Raw genomic sequence first — 18,022 nt, forward strand, 5'->3', positions numbered from 1 at the left:
TGTTGCTTCAGCTGACACCGGTGTAAACAAGGACTTGACTGTTTCTCCGCAAGAACATGATCAACTGATGAGTGGTTTTAAGATAAACTTCCCTTCCTTGTGTTAGACAGCAGAAAGGATTTTCAAAGAAAATAAAGGTCTGTTTTCCACCCCTTACTACCAATGCCTCAGGAGCTCAGAGATGCTACTTGAAGTGCTTGGTGCCACCCCGGTACCTGCTCATTCTGCAGAGCTAGAGAAGCACAGCCGGACGGGTTAGTTCAACACTGCATCCAGGGACTTAACTGCTTAGCTCCAGGGAATTTCTGTGGCTCTTGTGTACCAAATACCCAGCCGCTAGGGTTTGGATGGTGCTTCCAAACACCTCTAAGGTTGGCACCCATCTATCGGCTTCTAAAATAGCTCCAAAGTCTCAAGGATATGAAACAAAATATGCCAAATAGGAAACTTGATCAGAACTTCTACTTTTTCAAATGAATAAAAGAGGGCTGAGAAATGATGCTCACACTGAGGATAGGAAAGTCTTTAGCATGGGGAAGAAAAACAGGCAAAAGGTTAGATTTTTTTTTTAGAATCCCACTTGTAACTGCAGCTTCTGCCACTGCCAGAGGTGAGGCTGGGGCACCTGGCAGTGGAGGGCCCACTTGAGCGTGAAGCTCTGATGCCTTTTGCTGGGAAAGCCCCAGTGAAACCCCCAGGACGGGGCTTGCATGGGAGCGCATTCAAAATGAAATCACTGCCACTGAAGAGACACATCCAAATGCCTTTGCTCTGCACCCCCAGGACTCCGGTAATACCCAGGGTCTGTGCTGGTGCTCTAGGGCTGAGCTTGCATAAGGTGAGCTCCAGCCCTCAGGAAGATGCTGAGAAACAACTAAGGAGAACAGAGCCAATGAGCAATAAACTCTGTGGAGTTGTCCACTCCCAAAAGGTAGCTCACAGCCCACAAAGTACAGGGAAGTCCTCTTGGCAGAAAGAGCTGAGTCATAAAGAAAGTGAAGAGAAGGGAGAAGACAGGGTGACAAGGACAGGGCTGCAATGGGGGAGCATCATGTGGCAGCGATGACCCCTGATGAGAGATGTTAATGCCATGGAGGGGGCTGTGGCGACCATTCCCAGGCTCAGAGTTCAAGAACATTTCCTAGGGTGATTTGTCATTCCTGCATCATGGGAAGAGAGGAGGAAATATTCTGCAATATGATGCGTACTGGGAAGAGGATGAGTCTTTCATAGGAGGGTAAGAATGCTGTGCTTGAGCAGGCTGGTGCAACGTGAACACGTGTGCGTGCAAGGGGCAGGCAGGCAGAGCGCGCTTCTCCCCTTTCCCTTTGGGTGTGCAGCACACTCCTTCCCCAGATGCAAAACTAACCCGCTCCTCTCCTTTTTGCAAAGGTGGCCCAACGATGCCGAGCATATTTTCCTACCAGAGCGCCGAAGTCGACTGGTGTGAAGGCAACTTTGAGCGCTCGACGATCATTGCAGAGTACTACAACACCGTGAGTGCGGGTGCATCCGAAGGGCAGGCTGGGGTGCGAAGGCAGCCGGCTCCGGGCACCCAGGAGCTGCTTTTAGGAGATGAGATGGAACAACCTTGTTTTCTCTCCTGTTCACTCCTTTGAACTTCCTGGTGTTGGAGGGTGCTGGTATGGGGAACATTTTCTGAGCTTCAGGTAAATCATGGAACTTTTATTGCTTACAACAGCCAGTTGCTCACAAAATGAGCTGGGGTCAGGAGTACTTCTGGCACGTGTGGGGGTGAGTTCCCAGTGAGAAAACTCTGGTGGTGCTCCTTAGCCCAGATTTGTGAGATCCTGTTATACCAGTCCTGCAGCTCTCCTGCCAACTGGGGTAAGTCCCACACAGGGCTCATATATTCCAGCTAAATGTACAGGAGTGGCAAAATGAGAGACAGCACTTGCATGTACCGTGTCAGGCAGGTTGGGAATCCAGAACTCAAGACAGAGGAAAGCTGATGCATGAGCCAGTTTCACCCCCTATGATCCTTTATAATTCAGACTCCATCCAGCGCCAGTCCCTTGAATACAGCCTCCTGGCTTAAGCATGGCTAGAAGCATCCATATCTGTCTGCAGAGGACTCGGCAGATAACCGGTCTCTGCAAGCATGTCCTTCTACCTCAGTGCAATTACAGGCTAGCAGGGGTGTGAGGCATGTGGATTTACAACCTTCCAAAGGCCTTGTTTACAACTTTTAGCAATTACTGTCTAACACTAGAAGTTCTTGTTCTCATGGAAATGTCTCTTCCTCTTTTTTTAAAGCATTTCCTGCTTTTAATAAATTACCTATAATAACGATAATTCCCTCACCCGAGTCCCGCAGCTCCCAAGCTCTAATTGCCCAGCCAGGGTCTGAGAGGAGGGATGCTTGGGCTGTATATAGTCACTTCCCTTTGAGACAGTTAACGAATAAAGATCTGCCAGTCCAGACCAAATCCTGCTTCCCTCTGGCATCCAGCTGAATGTGTTGTGCTGTTGCCAGTTTACTGGCACTGCATCCCTGTCAGATGGGCTCGAGCCGCAGAGCAAGGCGTAACTAGCAAGGAGGTACAGAAATCACTTATACTCACATCAGCATTTCAAATGTAGCTGGAGATGCCAAATGCCTCTGTGTTTTGGAGTGTCACTGGCAACACTGGAGAGGGTCTGATTTCCACAAAGAGCAGGAAGTCTGAAAGTTATGTTTTTAATCAGAATTCATTCTGGGGGATAAATTTGCCTAACCTCCTAGTTTAGTACATAGGCAGCATTTTTCAAATGTGTCTTTGGAGCTGAGATCCCATTTTCACAAGGATCCTGATTTACACCCAGACTGTCAGAGTGGCTCAGGATCCTTAACACAACAAGAAGTATCTCAGGAGCTCTCCAAAAGCACTTACATATCTAAATTCTCTGCGGCACACTGCTAGACACCAGTTGTTGTGGCCAGATGCATAACTGTCTTTCTTAGGACCCAAAGCCCGCTAATTCCCATAAAGTATTAACTCTTAGCTGCCTAGGTCGCTTTGTGGCACAGGTTTCTAAATTATGTAGCTATTCCTGAAAATCTTACCCAGGTGCCTAGTTCTGGACTGAGGTCTCTACTAGCCACAGCCATCTCCCATGTTTCCATGCTACACCACCTTCGAGGCACCGGGCTTGTCTGGATGAATTTGCACTAGGTAGGACTGAGACACAGCTTTCCTCCAGGAGAGGAAACCTTCTCCAACGCATGTTTCCACACAGATGCAAACTACTGCGATACCGAGGAACACAGAGAGATGAGGGCAGAGCAAACCCTGCAGGACTTTTTCCAGTGATTAAACTAGCCCTTGTTCTTCTCTATATGTGAACACAGGGTACCTCTTTCCCAGCAGAGAAAGAGCTTTTTTTGGTCCCTGCCCTGTTCTCCTTCTTGCCGGGCTCACTTTTTCCAGTCCACAGAGCTCAGCAGAGTGCCTGTGCAGGCAGAGGGTACCACTTCTGCAGTTCCTGTCTTAAGATGCTATTCCTGTTTAGAGAAAGCAGCAGAGATCTAAACCTGCCTTGACAGCTGCCTGCATCAGGGCTGGCATGTGATCTCCTGTCCAAACAAGGGGAGACAAAAGAGCAAACCCTCCTAAAATCTGCTGGTGTTTGAACATCTGACAACAGCCCCAAAGGCTGCACCATGCTCAGGGCCAGACCTTGTAACCAAAAGCAGGCAGGAGAATCACTTACATGGGCATCACCCCTTTGTCAGTCTGCACAGGCTGGCTGGCATTGCCTGGCTCTCAGCCCCTGCAGCAGCACCAGGGCAGCCATCTTCATGCTCTGGGCTCTCTCACAGGATCAGGCTCCTTGTGACGTGGCCTAAAGAGGGGACTATAGAAATCAGACCAGACAGATCCCTAGCTATGCCTGCTGGCTGGCAGCATGTTGCAGATCCAGCTGGGGCTCAGGGCACGATCTCAGATGTGATCCTAACAGCCTGGATTTCCTTCTCTTCTCTCCTCTATTCATTTGTTCCCCATATTCTGATTGCTTCTTCCCTGCGGCAAGCTTTATGGGCCTTATCTCACTGGCCTGCCCTGAGATAATTATATCAATATTGACTTCAGCGTCAGTTTGCCAGAGTTTTAGACTAGCTGGGAATCCAGCCAGCTCCTACCCAAGACTCCTGCACCACTAAATCAGCAGGGCTTCCTAATGGAGCATCCTCTTCAACATCTTCTTCCCAACACTGCTCGGGGCTCAAGCAGGGTAGTTTTGTGCCAGCAGCAGCAATGTGCTGCTGAGAATTGCTCTGTGCCAGCCGTACTCTCTGTCAGGTCTGCTTGGGTTGGATGCTTTTTATTAGAAATAAGCGCCAAGGGTATGAGCAAAGAATGTAAACAGTATCTTTAAGTACCTAATAATACATGGTGGCTCGTGATTGGATGCAGTTCAGCAACAAAGCACTAACTATTTATAGTGACTCAGTGACCCAGAAATTTATTGTCGTCTGGCTGTTCGTAGGAGAACAGTATTGTGCTACATGAGGGTCATCAGTCAGGGACTTGTATTTCTACCCTCATTTCTTTCCTGAAATGACTGATCCAGGATGCTGGTAATGACACCCAAATCCTCAGCAGTCTCTCTGGCAAAGCAGCAGGAGCTCTGACACCGTCATATATCCAGAGCTCCCGGATGCTTCATCGACCGCTGGAGATAAACTCAACTGCAGGTGCAAATTACCTAGATATGCCCAGAGAAGCATCCACTTTCAGAGTGTGTCAGAGCCGTGGCATGTGCCCCGGCCCTCCGCATGGGCTCAGCAACCCCACAGCATCGCAGACACATCGCTCTCTTGCCTGCCCAGAAAGTCCCATGCAGGAGTACGGCAGCTCCTTGCCCAGCACTCTGCAAACACTAGACAAACAGCTGTTTCCTGCCCCAAAGCACTGGTGTGACATTGCAATGTCAGGACACGCAGCCTCATCTTCTGCTACACAGGTCTGGCTATTAGAAACTTGCTATACAGGTCTGGAGAGCCTCTGAGGTATTCACTTCTGTCTTTGGCCCTGTGGGCTCTTCTGTCAGCTAAAGCTGTTTCGCTGGCCTTTAAGTGAATGAATACACTCCAATGAGTCTTGCAGAAATCCCCTTTCACTGCTGAAAATGCCTGTCTTGGGTAAGGACCAGCACATGCCTTGGCTGCTATTGCACTGTTGCCATGCTCACAGAGCCAGGCAGAGCTCTGCAAACCAGCATCTCCTCTCCCAGTCCGTATCGGAGGCTTGTTCTCACCCTGTCATGGATGGAGATGCAAACAGGTTCTCTGCAGGTCTCTCTCTCCATCTTAGGTTGCAAAGTGCTGAGTTGCACGAGCCCTGGGGCCTTTCCCATGATCCTGCTAATGCACCAGGATTAGAGCCATGTTGCTGATCCCAGTCTCACTTTTCTCCTAGTGAAAGAAGCAAATGCCAGTATAGGTGGGCTTGGCTTAGGCACCTGGAGCAATACCTCACACTTGTTAGAAGTGGGATATCGCTGTAAGCTCACACAGTGGAAGACCACAGGGCTGAGTCACTCTCACAGGTCAAATCGCACCTCGGCTCCATCACCACTCTCTTACCTCCCTGGCATCCTGGGCAGAGGGAGCTGGTGCCTCCTGGCCAGTACGACCCAGCTAGGTATAAGTAGAAGCTGTGCTGGGGAGACTCAGCATGAGCAGAGACTCTAGAAAAACTTCCTAATGGGAGTACTGGGAGCAAAACCTTCCTAACCACATTTGAGACGGAGCTTGCCACATCCTAAAGGGAAGATATAAGAGAGCACTTACAAGTCAGGGCTTGGATCTGACAAGTGCTGAAGACCCTGTGTCCCCCACAGATGCAGTTTTGTAGCCACTCTCCCCTAAGCTCTGAGTTTGGCTGCTCTGCAAGGAATCACTCTATCTTTTCAACCCTATTGGCACGGTTCCACTGATTATCCCTCCCGCCTGACACCTGATCTTGCACATCTCATACTGAATTAATTAAGCTACAATATTGCTATCATGTAATTAATGGCACTGTTGCAATGCCCGCTGCAGCAGGTATTCAGACCTCTCTACACGCAATCTCAAAGTCCCGCACTTCCTCTCTTTAATGTGCATGCTGGCACTTGTATACTGTTGCCTTTTCTACAAGCGTTTTCTCTCTTTTTGCTATCCCTGCTTGTCTTCCAAAAGCCTCTTTAACCATTTCACAGGAGAAGAAATGTTTGCAACACAGTTGTTACTTTAACACACGGTTTGGTTTCTCAATCATTTCCAAACAGTTTGACCTAAGTGTGCAAGTGGGACCAGCACTTCTCTTTTCATAGCTGGAATGGGAACAGGCCTGGATTTGGCTCTGAGCACCTATAGCAAACCAATACACTTGGCCTGAGAATTGCTGTTAATGGGAGCATCAACTTGTTTCATGAAAGCCTTAGTGAAATTCAAGATTAATCTCCAGGTGTTAAAGAGAATAGAGACCTTACATTAAGCGTGAATTGTGTTTCCCTCTGAAATATGAGAGGGTGTGTTTCATATATATGACAACATCCCTGTGATTTGCAGTCCTGTTACCATAAACTTAGATCCCACTGGACATCACAAGCCAAGCGTCGATTTTGCAGTTTACCTGGTGCATGTAAGGGCTGCTGAGGGGTGAGACTCCAGCTGTGGAGGTCAGATTCCAGGCTTGGGGTCTGGGTCAGCATCTAGCTGAAAGATGAAAGGAAAAGGATTGTCAGGGTGAGATAAAAGTCACCCTCGCGGCTTGCCAAATGGCATTTTAGCAGATGGCTCTGCCCTGCTCTTCCAAAGCCCCAAAGAGCTGTCTGGCAGGTAAAATGCGGCACCACGGTCCCAACCTTTCATGAGCAAGAAAGATTTTCGCTGAGAAGGCTGTGCTACCCCGTGATATCCCTTTACTGAGTTTGCAAAATCAGGTGAAAAAGCAAGGGTAAGAACCCACAGAGGGTAAGGATTATTTCAAACTTCATTCCCCCATAGCTGCAGGGTAGAGCGGGCCTGATCCAGCAGACAAGTCCAGGCTTTGGGCACTTGCTGCTCCTCCCCAGCTCCCACATTTTGCCCATCAGCATCTGCCATTCCCCGAAGCACTGGCACCTTCAACCAGCCCAGGCAGCAGCAATAGGCTGAGCCCCAGTACCATCCCCTCCTCCCCAGACAAACCAAAGTCTGTCAATGAAGCAATTTTGCAGAGTTGGAAATCAGGGCAGAATAATTTCGCTGCATTCATTTGCTAGGTATGTTTAAAGGAGGTTTATGACTTCATGTAATTACTAGTGTCCCGAACACCTCCCCACTGCAGGCCAGGTGGCTTCACACATGACACTACAGGATGTCACTTCAGTCCTGTTCCCACCTACCAATGTCCTGCTTGTCCTGCTGCTCTCCACCGCACCCGCTCCCAGTTAACGATGGTTTCCCTGACTGTGGCTTCCTGTGGTGGCCTAGCTCCTCACACCCACCCAGCCCCTCGCAGGGGGCCGCGTGCTGGCTGAAAGGGGCAGAGGCCATCCAGGGAGTTTTTGGCAGGTCTGGGTTGACAGGAGAGGGAGATGGCTGCATACAGAAGAGCTTTGGCAGCTTGCTTGAAGACAATGGGCGGCTGAAGCTAAACCATCACCCAAAAGGGGCACACCAGCTTATCCTGGGCTTGCTGGCCCCAGAGGTGCCTGCAGGGAGACCACAATAGCTGTCACAGCAATAGCTGTCCTTACAGTTCCAGCCTTGCTTCTCGAGAAATGCCTCTGCCCTCTCCCTGTGCCAAGAGTAATACCTGCCTCCACACGATGCTTTCCACTAGAGATCAGTATCCTCTTTGCACATGGAGATACTGAGGCACATGGTGGGATCGGACTTGCCCAAGATCATGCAATGAGCTGAATGTACCTCTTGTTTTTCAGATCAGCAATGTAAGCTTCTTTGTCCTTTCTCCTGCCCTGCTCTACCTGAACCGGCAGTACCGTCAGCAGCGCGCCTTGCCCTTGTATTTCGTCTCTGGCCTGCTCTTCTGTGTAGGTGGGTGCGCAGGTTGTGAGAAGACCAGACAGGTTGCCAGAGTATCCGACTGTTCATTCATGATACCTTTGGCTTTGGAGGCTGGTTCTGAGTGGCCAAAGCACGGGAGCAAGCTGGGGTGGGAAACTGAGCAGCTGCGTCTGAAGCCCTGCAGCTCATGGTTCCTGCTGGTTGTGGATGCACAGCTTCCAGCCCAGTAAATCCCCATGGTGCTGTGTGGACTGACTCACTCAAGTGTCCATTAACATCCATGCCCTGCCCTTCAGGAACGGTGTGTCTTTAGGAATGGCCCCCAAGAACTTCCCAGGCCAGATGGGCTTGTGTGAGGACGGAGCTTTGCTGACACAAGCTGTCCTTGCTCCTTGCAGGTATCTTTTCCATGTACTTTCACATGACCCTGAGCTACCTGGGGCAACTCTTGGATGAGCTCTCCATTCTCTGGACGCTGGCTGTGGCATATGCCTTTTGGTACCCAAGGGTTTACTTCCCCAGGTGCATCAAGAGCAGGTATGACTCACAGGGACATAGGGCTGCAGGCTCTGAGGGGAGGGCTGGGACATTGACATTGATGCATGTGACCCACAGATTCCTCCACCCAGCCCACAGCCAGCTCCCCTGCAAGGGGTCAGCATTGAGGTTACTGCAGTTTGCTTTGGGACCAGACCCTCCATCACTCAGTGGTGGATGTGCTGACAGAAGAAGAGTAAGAAACCCTCCCACGGGGAAGGGCTGTGCCGGGCTCCTGTCGACTGGAGCTGCTTGTCTTTGCAAAGCTGCAGAGGAAACTTTGCATGGAGAATTTCAAAATTAATTAGGAAATTAAATGTTCCTGAGCACTGACATTCAATTATCCATGCTGTCAAACTGTCATAGCATCCCCTGCCATCCACAGAGAGCTTTCCCTGAAGGCTGATGGGGTTTCCCATAGGACAAGCTGGTCCAAGTTAAGACCCCACATTTCAAAGGTTGTTTGCAGGAGGGCTGGCTGGGCTAGAGGAGCTCAGCAGAAAGGATGGGGATACTGGGTGAGCATGGATTAGCAGAAACAGGAACCCAGCGGGGCTTTGCTCAAAGGATGGTCCCATCCTGGCAGGCTTGCTGGAGCCCTCTGAGCCAGCCCAATTAGAAGCCTTGCAAAGGCCTGCTCCAAGTCTGCTCTTCCCATGCCAAAGAGGAGGTCACCAGGAGTTCACTGTGGAGACATGGCTGGGGGAGAGGGGAAGGGACTTGGGAAGGGATTTGCATGTGAAAGGCCCCTCTGAGCCCTATTGTTGTTCAGTCAGCCCAAATCTGCATGTTTGCACGGCTCAAGCCCCTGCCCGCCACTGCTGGGACTCCTGCTTTGCAGCCCTTCCCTGTGCAAAGCCTTTGCTTCGCGATGCTTGTCTCTGGCATCACCATGAAAGTGCACGTTACCTTCTGGGCTGTGTTCCCCACTCTGTCGTGCACTAACTGGGGGGCTTTTGGCAAAGCACAGGTATAAACAGATACCCTAGCCTTCCTGCTAGGACCACTGCAGAAGCTGAGGTCAGCCGTGTGCAAAGAGATTGGAGGTGCTGGAGAAGGGTTTCCTCTCTCAGGCAATGAGCAGGACCTCTCCCATCCTTATCCTTCCATACAGTGAAGAACCTTGGGGGTACTGACACTCACTCCCAACTCCCTTTAGGAAGCATTTCTTCTGGCTGAGTGGTGTCACCACTGTGATCAGTACCTTGATGTCCTTCATCAAACCAGCATTCAATGCCTACGTGCTCAACTGCATCGCCTTCCACCTGCTGTACCTGACATGGTGCGAGCTGAAAAAGTAAGGAGGGGGCTGAGAGGGGTTATCTGCAGGTCCATTGCACGTTCCTGGCAGGCTCACACGTGGCAGCAACTCTGTACACAACAGTGAATGGAGCCCAAGACTTCATCAGCCACACGTTGGACTAGCAGCTCTGCAAAGAATTGGAGCAGCCTGGGAGGGACCCAGGAAGAGGCACAGGCAGGACTGTGGGCAGTGGGGTACAAAAAGGCCATCTGGCCCAGGTGCCACGCAGAATGGGGACAATCCATGGGACAAGTGCATCTTCTCCCCAGCTGCCATCTCTGCAGCTCTTTCCCCTTTGTGGGGGATTTGGGAACCAGTGTGGGGTTGGGAGAACCCCCCAGGATCTGGGGAGAAAGACAGGAGTGCCCTGGCATCTCCTAGCATCATCTTCACCCACAGAGAGTCAGAAACCCCCCTCTACAGAGCCACACTTCTTCAGTTCTTGTGGTCTGATGAATACTCTCCAGAAGAAACTTGCTGGGTTTTGCTCTGTTGCATTAGCACTTGCAGACAGGAACCAGCCCTCTTTAAAACTCTCTTTCCTTCCAACACAATACTCCACTCCCTCTCCTTCGCTGTGTCTTCCAGGTGCAATGACAAAAGGGTTCACTGGACGGCCGCAGCCATGGTCGTGTGCTGGGTACTGGCCATCAGCAGCTGGATAAGCGACAAGTGGCTCTGTGGGCTCTGGCAGGCCATCAACTTCCCCTACTTCCACAGCTTCTGGTAAGGGCTCCAGCGTAGAGGCAGGAACTCCAGCTCAAACATTTCAGGGGCTGAAGGGCAGCAGGGATGTGATACTTGACCAGGGAGCGGCCACATCTCTGCCCAACCTTCTCCCCCTTTCCTCTGTCGCTATTGATGCTGCTCCTCACCCTGGCCCCAGCCCAAGGATTTGGTCCTAATCACTGCTTAATATCCCTTACCTTCTCCACACCAGCCAAGCGGTGTTTTGCAAGTGAAATTGTTCCAGAAGTCCCTCCAGGTAAGCAGCTTGCTTTCAAAGGGCTGCACCTGCTCCCAGGAAGTTGCATGAAGTGCAATGTTCTTTTGAGTCATTTTAATAGACGAACTGAAAGACAATGATTTGCTTGGGCAAGACATTTCAGTCCTTGGCCAAGTGTGGCTGTATGCACTGCACACAGTGCGCATTCTCAGATTCATCCTCACAAATCACTGGGATGACTGGGACAGACACTCAGCGCTGCTAGGCTAGGCCAGGCAAGGTGGAATGGGTGGTTTTGTTTGGGGCTTAAGTCCCCTGTATCACCCCATCCCCTCTGCACAAGGAATTGTCCCAGCCCCAGCTCACAGAGCTCTTCTCGGATTTCCCCAGAGGCACAAACCCTCCAGGACCCGCACTCCCTGCAGGTACATCATGGGGTTGGGACCTTTGCCTGCCATTGCTGTAACCCTTGGCTCTAGCCTCACGGTGGCAATGCCAGCTGCACACCGCTACAAGGTGCAGGAGGAGCAGATGGAGTTACCCCTGTCCAACACATGTTTTTTTTTGTTTCCTTGCCAGGCATGTGCTGATAGCCATGTCCCTCCTATACTGCTGCCCAATGGTCATCTACTTTGATGTCAACTACGAGATGCCATCATTCAAGCCAAAGCTAGGATATTGGCCCAACGACTCTTGGCCTGTCGGGGTGCCTTACATTGCCCTGGAGGAATCCCACAAGCAGTGCTAGAGCTGGTTGCCCTCAGGCATCCCTCGGGCACGGGGTGCGTGATGCACACGTGTGCATCTGCATGGGGAACACCTCGGCTGTGTGCCTGTTCCTCGGACAAGGGCAATGTGGCTAGCAGATGGGGCAGGGAGCAGCTGAGGCCTCATGATGCTGGGCATGAAGCAGGGTTGGAGCCCACAAGTGCCTTGGAATACTCTGCCCAGACTGGCATCCGGGGAACCGAAGATCTCCTCCTCTAGCAGATCCCCACTGAGAAGGGGAGGGAGACAGTGCTTCTTCTGTCTTCTGCATTAGTCAAGCGGCGGCACCCCTTGCTGACAAGGGCACAGTGGAGAACACAGAAGCCAAACTGGTGACAGCTGGGTTTGTTGGGGCTGCTCTAATTATTATTATTATTAATTTTATTTATTGATGTATGTGGTCTTGCTCAGGAGAGCTGTGCATTAAAGCTATGGACACTGACTTGCATTGAGCCCCTTTCTTTCCCCTGACTGCACCACATCCCCTGTTACCTGCCAGTCACTCCCATGGGTGGCCAAAGCTGGCTCTGACCTAGGGAGAGCTGTTTATAAAGAGAAATCCTCCTGGGTGACAACCCAGAAGAGGCTCTGCTGGCCCAGGTCCTGGGGTGCTCTACCCCTTCTTCAACCCCCAGTGGCCCTTGTTCCTCCCCAGCTCTGACAGTCTCCGATGGCTGTGTGTAACTTGGAGACTCCTCTGCTTGCTGAAAGGGCTGGCTGGTGGCAGAGAGCAAGGTAAGGAGCCAGTACATTAGATAAACATGTCGGTACCTTTGCAAGAACAAAGAGAAGATGTAAAGCCTCAGAGAAAGACCACTGCTGTGCCACGGGTACAAAGCGATGCTTTCCAGGTTCTCCCCATAGTGTAACAGCAAAGAAGTTGCTCTTGCAGCCACAGGACTCACTCTTGTTCTCCGAGCCTTGCTGCATTACAGTGACGAGTTGAACCATGTCGTAGGTCTGGATCCTTGCACAACCAGCGGGGACTGTCTCTGGAGAGCACCAAGAGGCTGGCAGAGTGGCTGGGGTTGGCTCCTTGCAACACAGCTAGAACAAGGTAACGTCACTCCAGGGATCACAGGCTTTTTGGGCCCCTGTGAGTAAAGGAAAAGCAGAAGCACTCTGGGCTTAACCTCTGAGGCAGAAGGTGCTGCACAGCGTGCCACGCAACGCCTGTGCCGTGGCCCTCCCATGGCTGCTGCCGCCTCGTGGGTCCCTCTGCAATGGTCCCCAGAGCCACTAGATGGCAAATTTGGCTCATAAACCCCGAGCAATATTTCATCTTGGGAAAGCGATGCCTGGCGCAAGGACTGAACCCCCAGGCCTGGTCCCCCGGCCCTCTCCATGCCCTGGCGCCGGGGTCAGACACCCCTCCACCAGCATGGCCACCGATGAGACACCTGCACAAGGTGCAGGACAAGGGGGATTTGGAGCTCCAGCCTTTGTATGCCCTTGCCTCCTCGTGCTAGTGCCCATCTCCTCCTCCGTTTGCCTCTTTGTCTTTCCTGCATGCCATCACTCTTGCCTTTCCCCTCATCACCCCGTCTCCCTTTTGCTGACCCTCCCCGTTTCGCTCCCTCCTTGCTCTCCCCCCGCCTCACCCCTTCCCCAGCCCATCACATTCTTCTGCAGCCTATTAATAACTTCTGGGCAATTGCACCGGGTCCCCGCTGGGCTCGGCCCCTCCGTCGGCGCTGCCCTGCACAGCCACTGAGCGCGCCGGCAGCAAGTTCAAAAGTGCAGTGGGGCTTTCACAGCCCCTCTCCCCTTCAGGGGGTGGAGGAGGCCGCTGGAAAAGAAAGGCCGCGTTGCCAGGGAGCCTGGTACAGGAAAAGGGGGTCACCTTCACCTCCAACAGGACCGCTGGAGATGGACAGGCGCCAGCAGCCCTGCAGGCCGGAGATGCTGAGAGAGCCACGAAGGGATGGAGGCTGGGGTGTGGGCGAGGAGGGCTAATTGGCCACCTCCGGCCACGGAGCCGGTGTGATGCTCGGCAGAGAAACCCAGCAGCAAAATCCCCCGTGCGGTATGGTAATAAGGGAGGTGTCCGGGGCGCCGCTGCCTTGAGAACAATGTTGCTGCAGTTGAGTGACTGTAACAGGCCCTGATGACAGCCGGGGCCGCGTTAAAAATGCCTATTCAAGCAGATCAAGACATTGAGAGGCCTCGTGGGGATCTGAAACCCTCAGGGATTTCTGGATGAAGCCAGAAGCTGAATCCCCAGCCCTGGGAACCTGGGGGGGGTGGGGGGGGGGGAGAAGAAAGAGAGAAAAGAAAAGAAACCCACAAAGCAGCTTTAAAAGGACTGCAGCGCCCGAGGCAGGGCCTCCTGCTCCAAGCGGGGCTGTAGCCTGAGAAAGCGAAGCAGCCCTGACACCGTCGTGTGACTGTGGTCTGGGCATCCCCCGGGCTGCACAGGGTTATCTGAGGCTGGGGTTGCACCTCCAAAAGGTCCCTGAGCTGCTGGGGATGCTCTGTCCTTCCTGCCAGGGAGCCACAGCTCCAGCTTGTGGGGCACAGCCTGCACCGCAGAGCTGATAAACACCCCATAAAAACAAGTGGGGCTGTCAAAGGGACGACTCAGGGCATTTTTGCCTTGAGCTGAAAGGGGTCCTGTAGAGATGACCAGCACGCTGAATGGGTAAAGCTGGGAGCCCTCAGAGGGCGAAAGGCAACAGTGGCCCCTTCTCAATCCCCCGAGACCATGGGGGAGTTCTGATGGTACCTTCTGCACCAGGACCCTTGGCTGTGCGAGTGCCTCTCTGGGTGTAACCAGCCAGCTTGCTCAGCAGAGCAACACAGGAAAACAGGCAGGGCAGGAAGAGCTGCAAAGCCTGCACTCGGGGATCTGAGTTAGGACCGGTCAAAATTAAACCTTTCCTTATTTTTGCCAGATGAGCCCTAACCCAGATCATTTCCCTGATTTGGTTCGCCATATGGCTGCCTAAACCACAAGAAAAGAGGCAAGAGAAGGAGCAGGAATGAGGAAGAGGATAAAGGCTGCTCCTTTCAACTGATGCCAGATTAAAGAGGCTGTGAAACAACGGCATCGGTTGAGTCTATTTGGTGCAATTGCAACACAAATGAAATAATGATGTTGGTAACACACCAGTCCTGCAGCATCAAGGATTAACACTTACCTGTTCTGCCGCACCAAATTGCCTCCTGCTGTTATAGATTTACACTGCAGGATTTGGCTCGCAGACTGGAAACTTTTCAAGGCAGAGTGATTTATCTGTACAAAGACATTGCACGTTCATGGACCTGCATAAATAATGTAAAAGTAATTAATAATAACCCAGTCCCTGCTCTTAACAATGCCAGAAGAAATTGCTTCACTGGAGTGTCTCTTATACCTTTTGCAAAAGATCTTTATTTGTTAACTGTCTCAAAGAGAAAGAAGATAACAGTTTTGAAACACGGAGTGGATGTCGCTAGGTCCTGGGATTTTATTGCCAGCCTGGCGATCTTTACAATTGATTTAAAGAACCCTCTGCTGGAGTCATGTTAAAACAACATTGATTCAGCTTTGATTTTTTTGTTGTTTTAATCTCCTAGGTCTGCAGTCAAAAGTTTGAAACCATGAACGCAAAGGGCTAAGGAACCCAGGAAGGAAAGAGATAAGCTCCAAGAATTATTGCCTCTAAAAGTCTTGTCCTTTCAACTCTAAGTGCTACTTTTGAGGTTTGACACAGGATTTCCAAGTCAGGGGCTGGCAATTCTGTTACACCCACCTCACAACTGCTAGGAAAGATGTTTCTTTTTTTTTTCACTGTTTTACCTACATCCTTGCTATCCACTTTTCATATAAAACAAAATTAGCTATAGGGACATAAACAAATGCCAGGATTTTCCAGATATCGATGGCTGTTCCGGACAGATGAAAGGTATCAGGTCCCGATTAGCTGAAAGTCGTATTTCAGCAAATACTCTGTCACCATGTTTGCAGCAGTCAGGGTCTTGAGGTCCCCTGCCTATGTCTTTCTGTATTAGCTCACACGGTGGCTGCACACATAATCAGGGCCGGTTTTGACCAGCGATCATAGAGGAGACGTGGGTAGAAGTCGCTTCTCAGTAAGGAGAAGCAGGGCCATTACATGGCCAAATAAACCAGTTGACAAAAAATGATTTTTAATCAAAAGATCAAAAGATCTCTTCATCTGTTTCTATAAAACCCCATGATTTGGTTCCACTTAGTAAGACATTCTCACCGCTGTTTTCAGAAGAAAAACAAGCAGTTCACATTTGTCTGACAAAACAGTTCAAATAACTTCAGTTCTCTAGTAATGGCTGCTATCAAAATACCTAAAATGGAAGGATTAATTTTTCTGTGCCTTCACGTTACAGCTCAAAACATGGTTTCAATTAGGACTGTTCTCCACTTTTTTTATTCACATTCAGTCACTTGGGTCCTGATTTGTGAGCTCACTTATGCACATGGTTTTTTATAAATGTGTTTAAACGTAAAACTGAATCGGGTTGTTCTGAAATGGCACACTTAGTTTCACTGTCACAAATATTTAACAAAAAGCAAAGATTTATCTCAAATGCTGAAGTATTCACCAAAAGCAACATTCAGTTGTGTGTCGGGTTATAAAATTCACAATCTGCAATCGATGCTGCATTTATTTAGATAGGCCTTCCATAAGAGACCAGCTGTCTCAGTTCACTAAAATGCTTAAGCATATGTTTAATTTTAAGAATATGAATAATTCCATTGATATCAATGGCGCTTGCTTACACTTAAGAATATATTTTGCTGGGCTGGAGCCAGATACAGTGCCATGTAATGCCAATAAAGTGCAAACTGCAATATTTCTCTAAGTGCTTTCTGGGACCAATTTAAAAATTAATCAATGAAGAACTGTAATGTGAAAATGCAAAAATTAATATATGTGAGATTTTGCTGTTTACTATTCTAATATTGCCAAGTATTAACATCCACCAGAGCACTGCCAAGTGAAATCAAAACCAAATCTGTGAAAGAGAGCAAAAATGGCAACAAGTTGAATTTGTTATTCATCATGAATCATCCTATCAGACTTAAAGATTTACTCATGTAACACTGAATAACATTTAACATCCTTACAGAAAGACATACATATAGATTAAAGACAGGGTCTGACCCCATTTGTACCATCCCCAATGTGTACTAACTCTATTCAGCCCAGAGAGCCAGTCCAGCCCAAAGTGGATACTTGAAAGGGAGAACAGGACCTGCTCTGTAACAGCAGAAAAGTGCCTTGAACAAGGATGGCTTTTAATGATCAAAATATGATGGAGCAAAGGGTCACTAAAAACATGATTTTGCTCTCCTGCTTACTGTGCCTTACCTTTCACAAAACTATGAATTGCTCTATTACAGGGAAGGGATGAAAATTTCCAGGCACCAAACACTTTAGCTGTTTGTATTTGTTCTCATAACTTTACTTACCACGAGTCCAACAGGACTGATGTTGCCAGTGACCTACACGGACCTGGGACATACCTCTTATTCTCCTATGATGGTATCATCATACAAACAGCTATATATCCATATGCAAATGATTGCTGTTTTCAAGCTGTTCATGAGCGACCTTATACACTGCCCATACGGTACAGTAATATGTTTTCCACATACGTCAGATGTTTCATGACACATTTCACGCATATATTTAAAATAGATTTCATAGCATATAAAAATGCACGGGCAATGGAAGAAAATGGCCTGCATCTGCAATGTTTACATAATGCTTTTCAAAATTGCATGAAATGTGTCCAAATCAATTGTATTCTTCATCTATCTAAAATATTGATGGCATATAAAATGTATGTGTAATGGATTCACTCATAAGCATGTATTACATGCCTTATTCTGATGCCTGAGTAACAAAGGGAAAGAATTTGTTACGCTCTGCCTCCACAGTGTAGCTACAGAGACAATTCTCAATTCTCCCTGTGTTGGTCGAAATGGTATTTGTCACACGTGTATGTCGCTTTATATTCCAACCTGACTCCCTTGAAACTGCCCTGGCTGGGCCTTTAGGCAACAAAATCAAGCTCCAAGACATTTGAGACATGCCACACTGCTAAGATATGACCTTGCTGCAATCAGGTGCACCATTGTCTCACAGGTAGCGATATCATCGATAATGATTAAGTTTCTGTGCGATAAATCTCAGCATGGTAGGGCCAGCCAAATTCCCTGAGTCACAGGCAAGTTTGCATAGCCCATACTGCAGCGTGGGGGATTATCTGAACTGCTGTCGTACCCGAGCTAGCGAGATTAGAGGTGGTTTGCATACATTTACTCATACGGCAACCCCACCTCCAGTTGCTGTGTAGACAGGTGAAAGCTCATTTCATATCATTCCAGCAAAACAGCTTAGTTTGGCTGGAATCTGTCATGAGAGCAGCTGACCCAGAATCCACAAAAATCAGAAATTCATACCGATTTGAATGTTACCGGCTCTGAAACACTGCTCCG

At 49.6% G+C, this 18,022-nt stretch overlaps 1 protein-coding gene across 1 annotated transcript; it reads left to right on the forward strand.

Annotated features, from left to right (window-relative positions):
• The first annotated feature begins 1,403 nt into the window (after positions 1-1,403).
• On the forward strand, positions 1,404-11,536 carry ACER1 (alkaline ceramidase 1). The gene is made up of 6 exons (XM_072845645.1): positions 1,404-1,496; positions 7,918-8,032; positions 8,401-8,539; positions 9,699-9,836; positions 10,431-10,568; positions 11,368-11,536. Exons 1-6 carry the CDS (start codon positions 1,404-1,406, stop codon positions 11,534-11,536), a joined length of 792 nt encoding a protein of 263 aa, XP_072701746.1.
• Positions 11,537-18,022: the final 6,486 nt, after the last annotated feature.

Source organism: Ciconia boyciana, chromosome 24 (genome assembly GCF_034638445.1).
Source record: "Ciconia boyciana chromosome 24, ASM3463844v1, whole genome shotgun sequence".
In the NCBI taxonomy this organism is placed as follows: Eukaryota; Metazoa; Chordata; class Aves; order Ciconiiformes; family Ciconiidae; genus Ciconia; species Ciconia boyciana.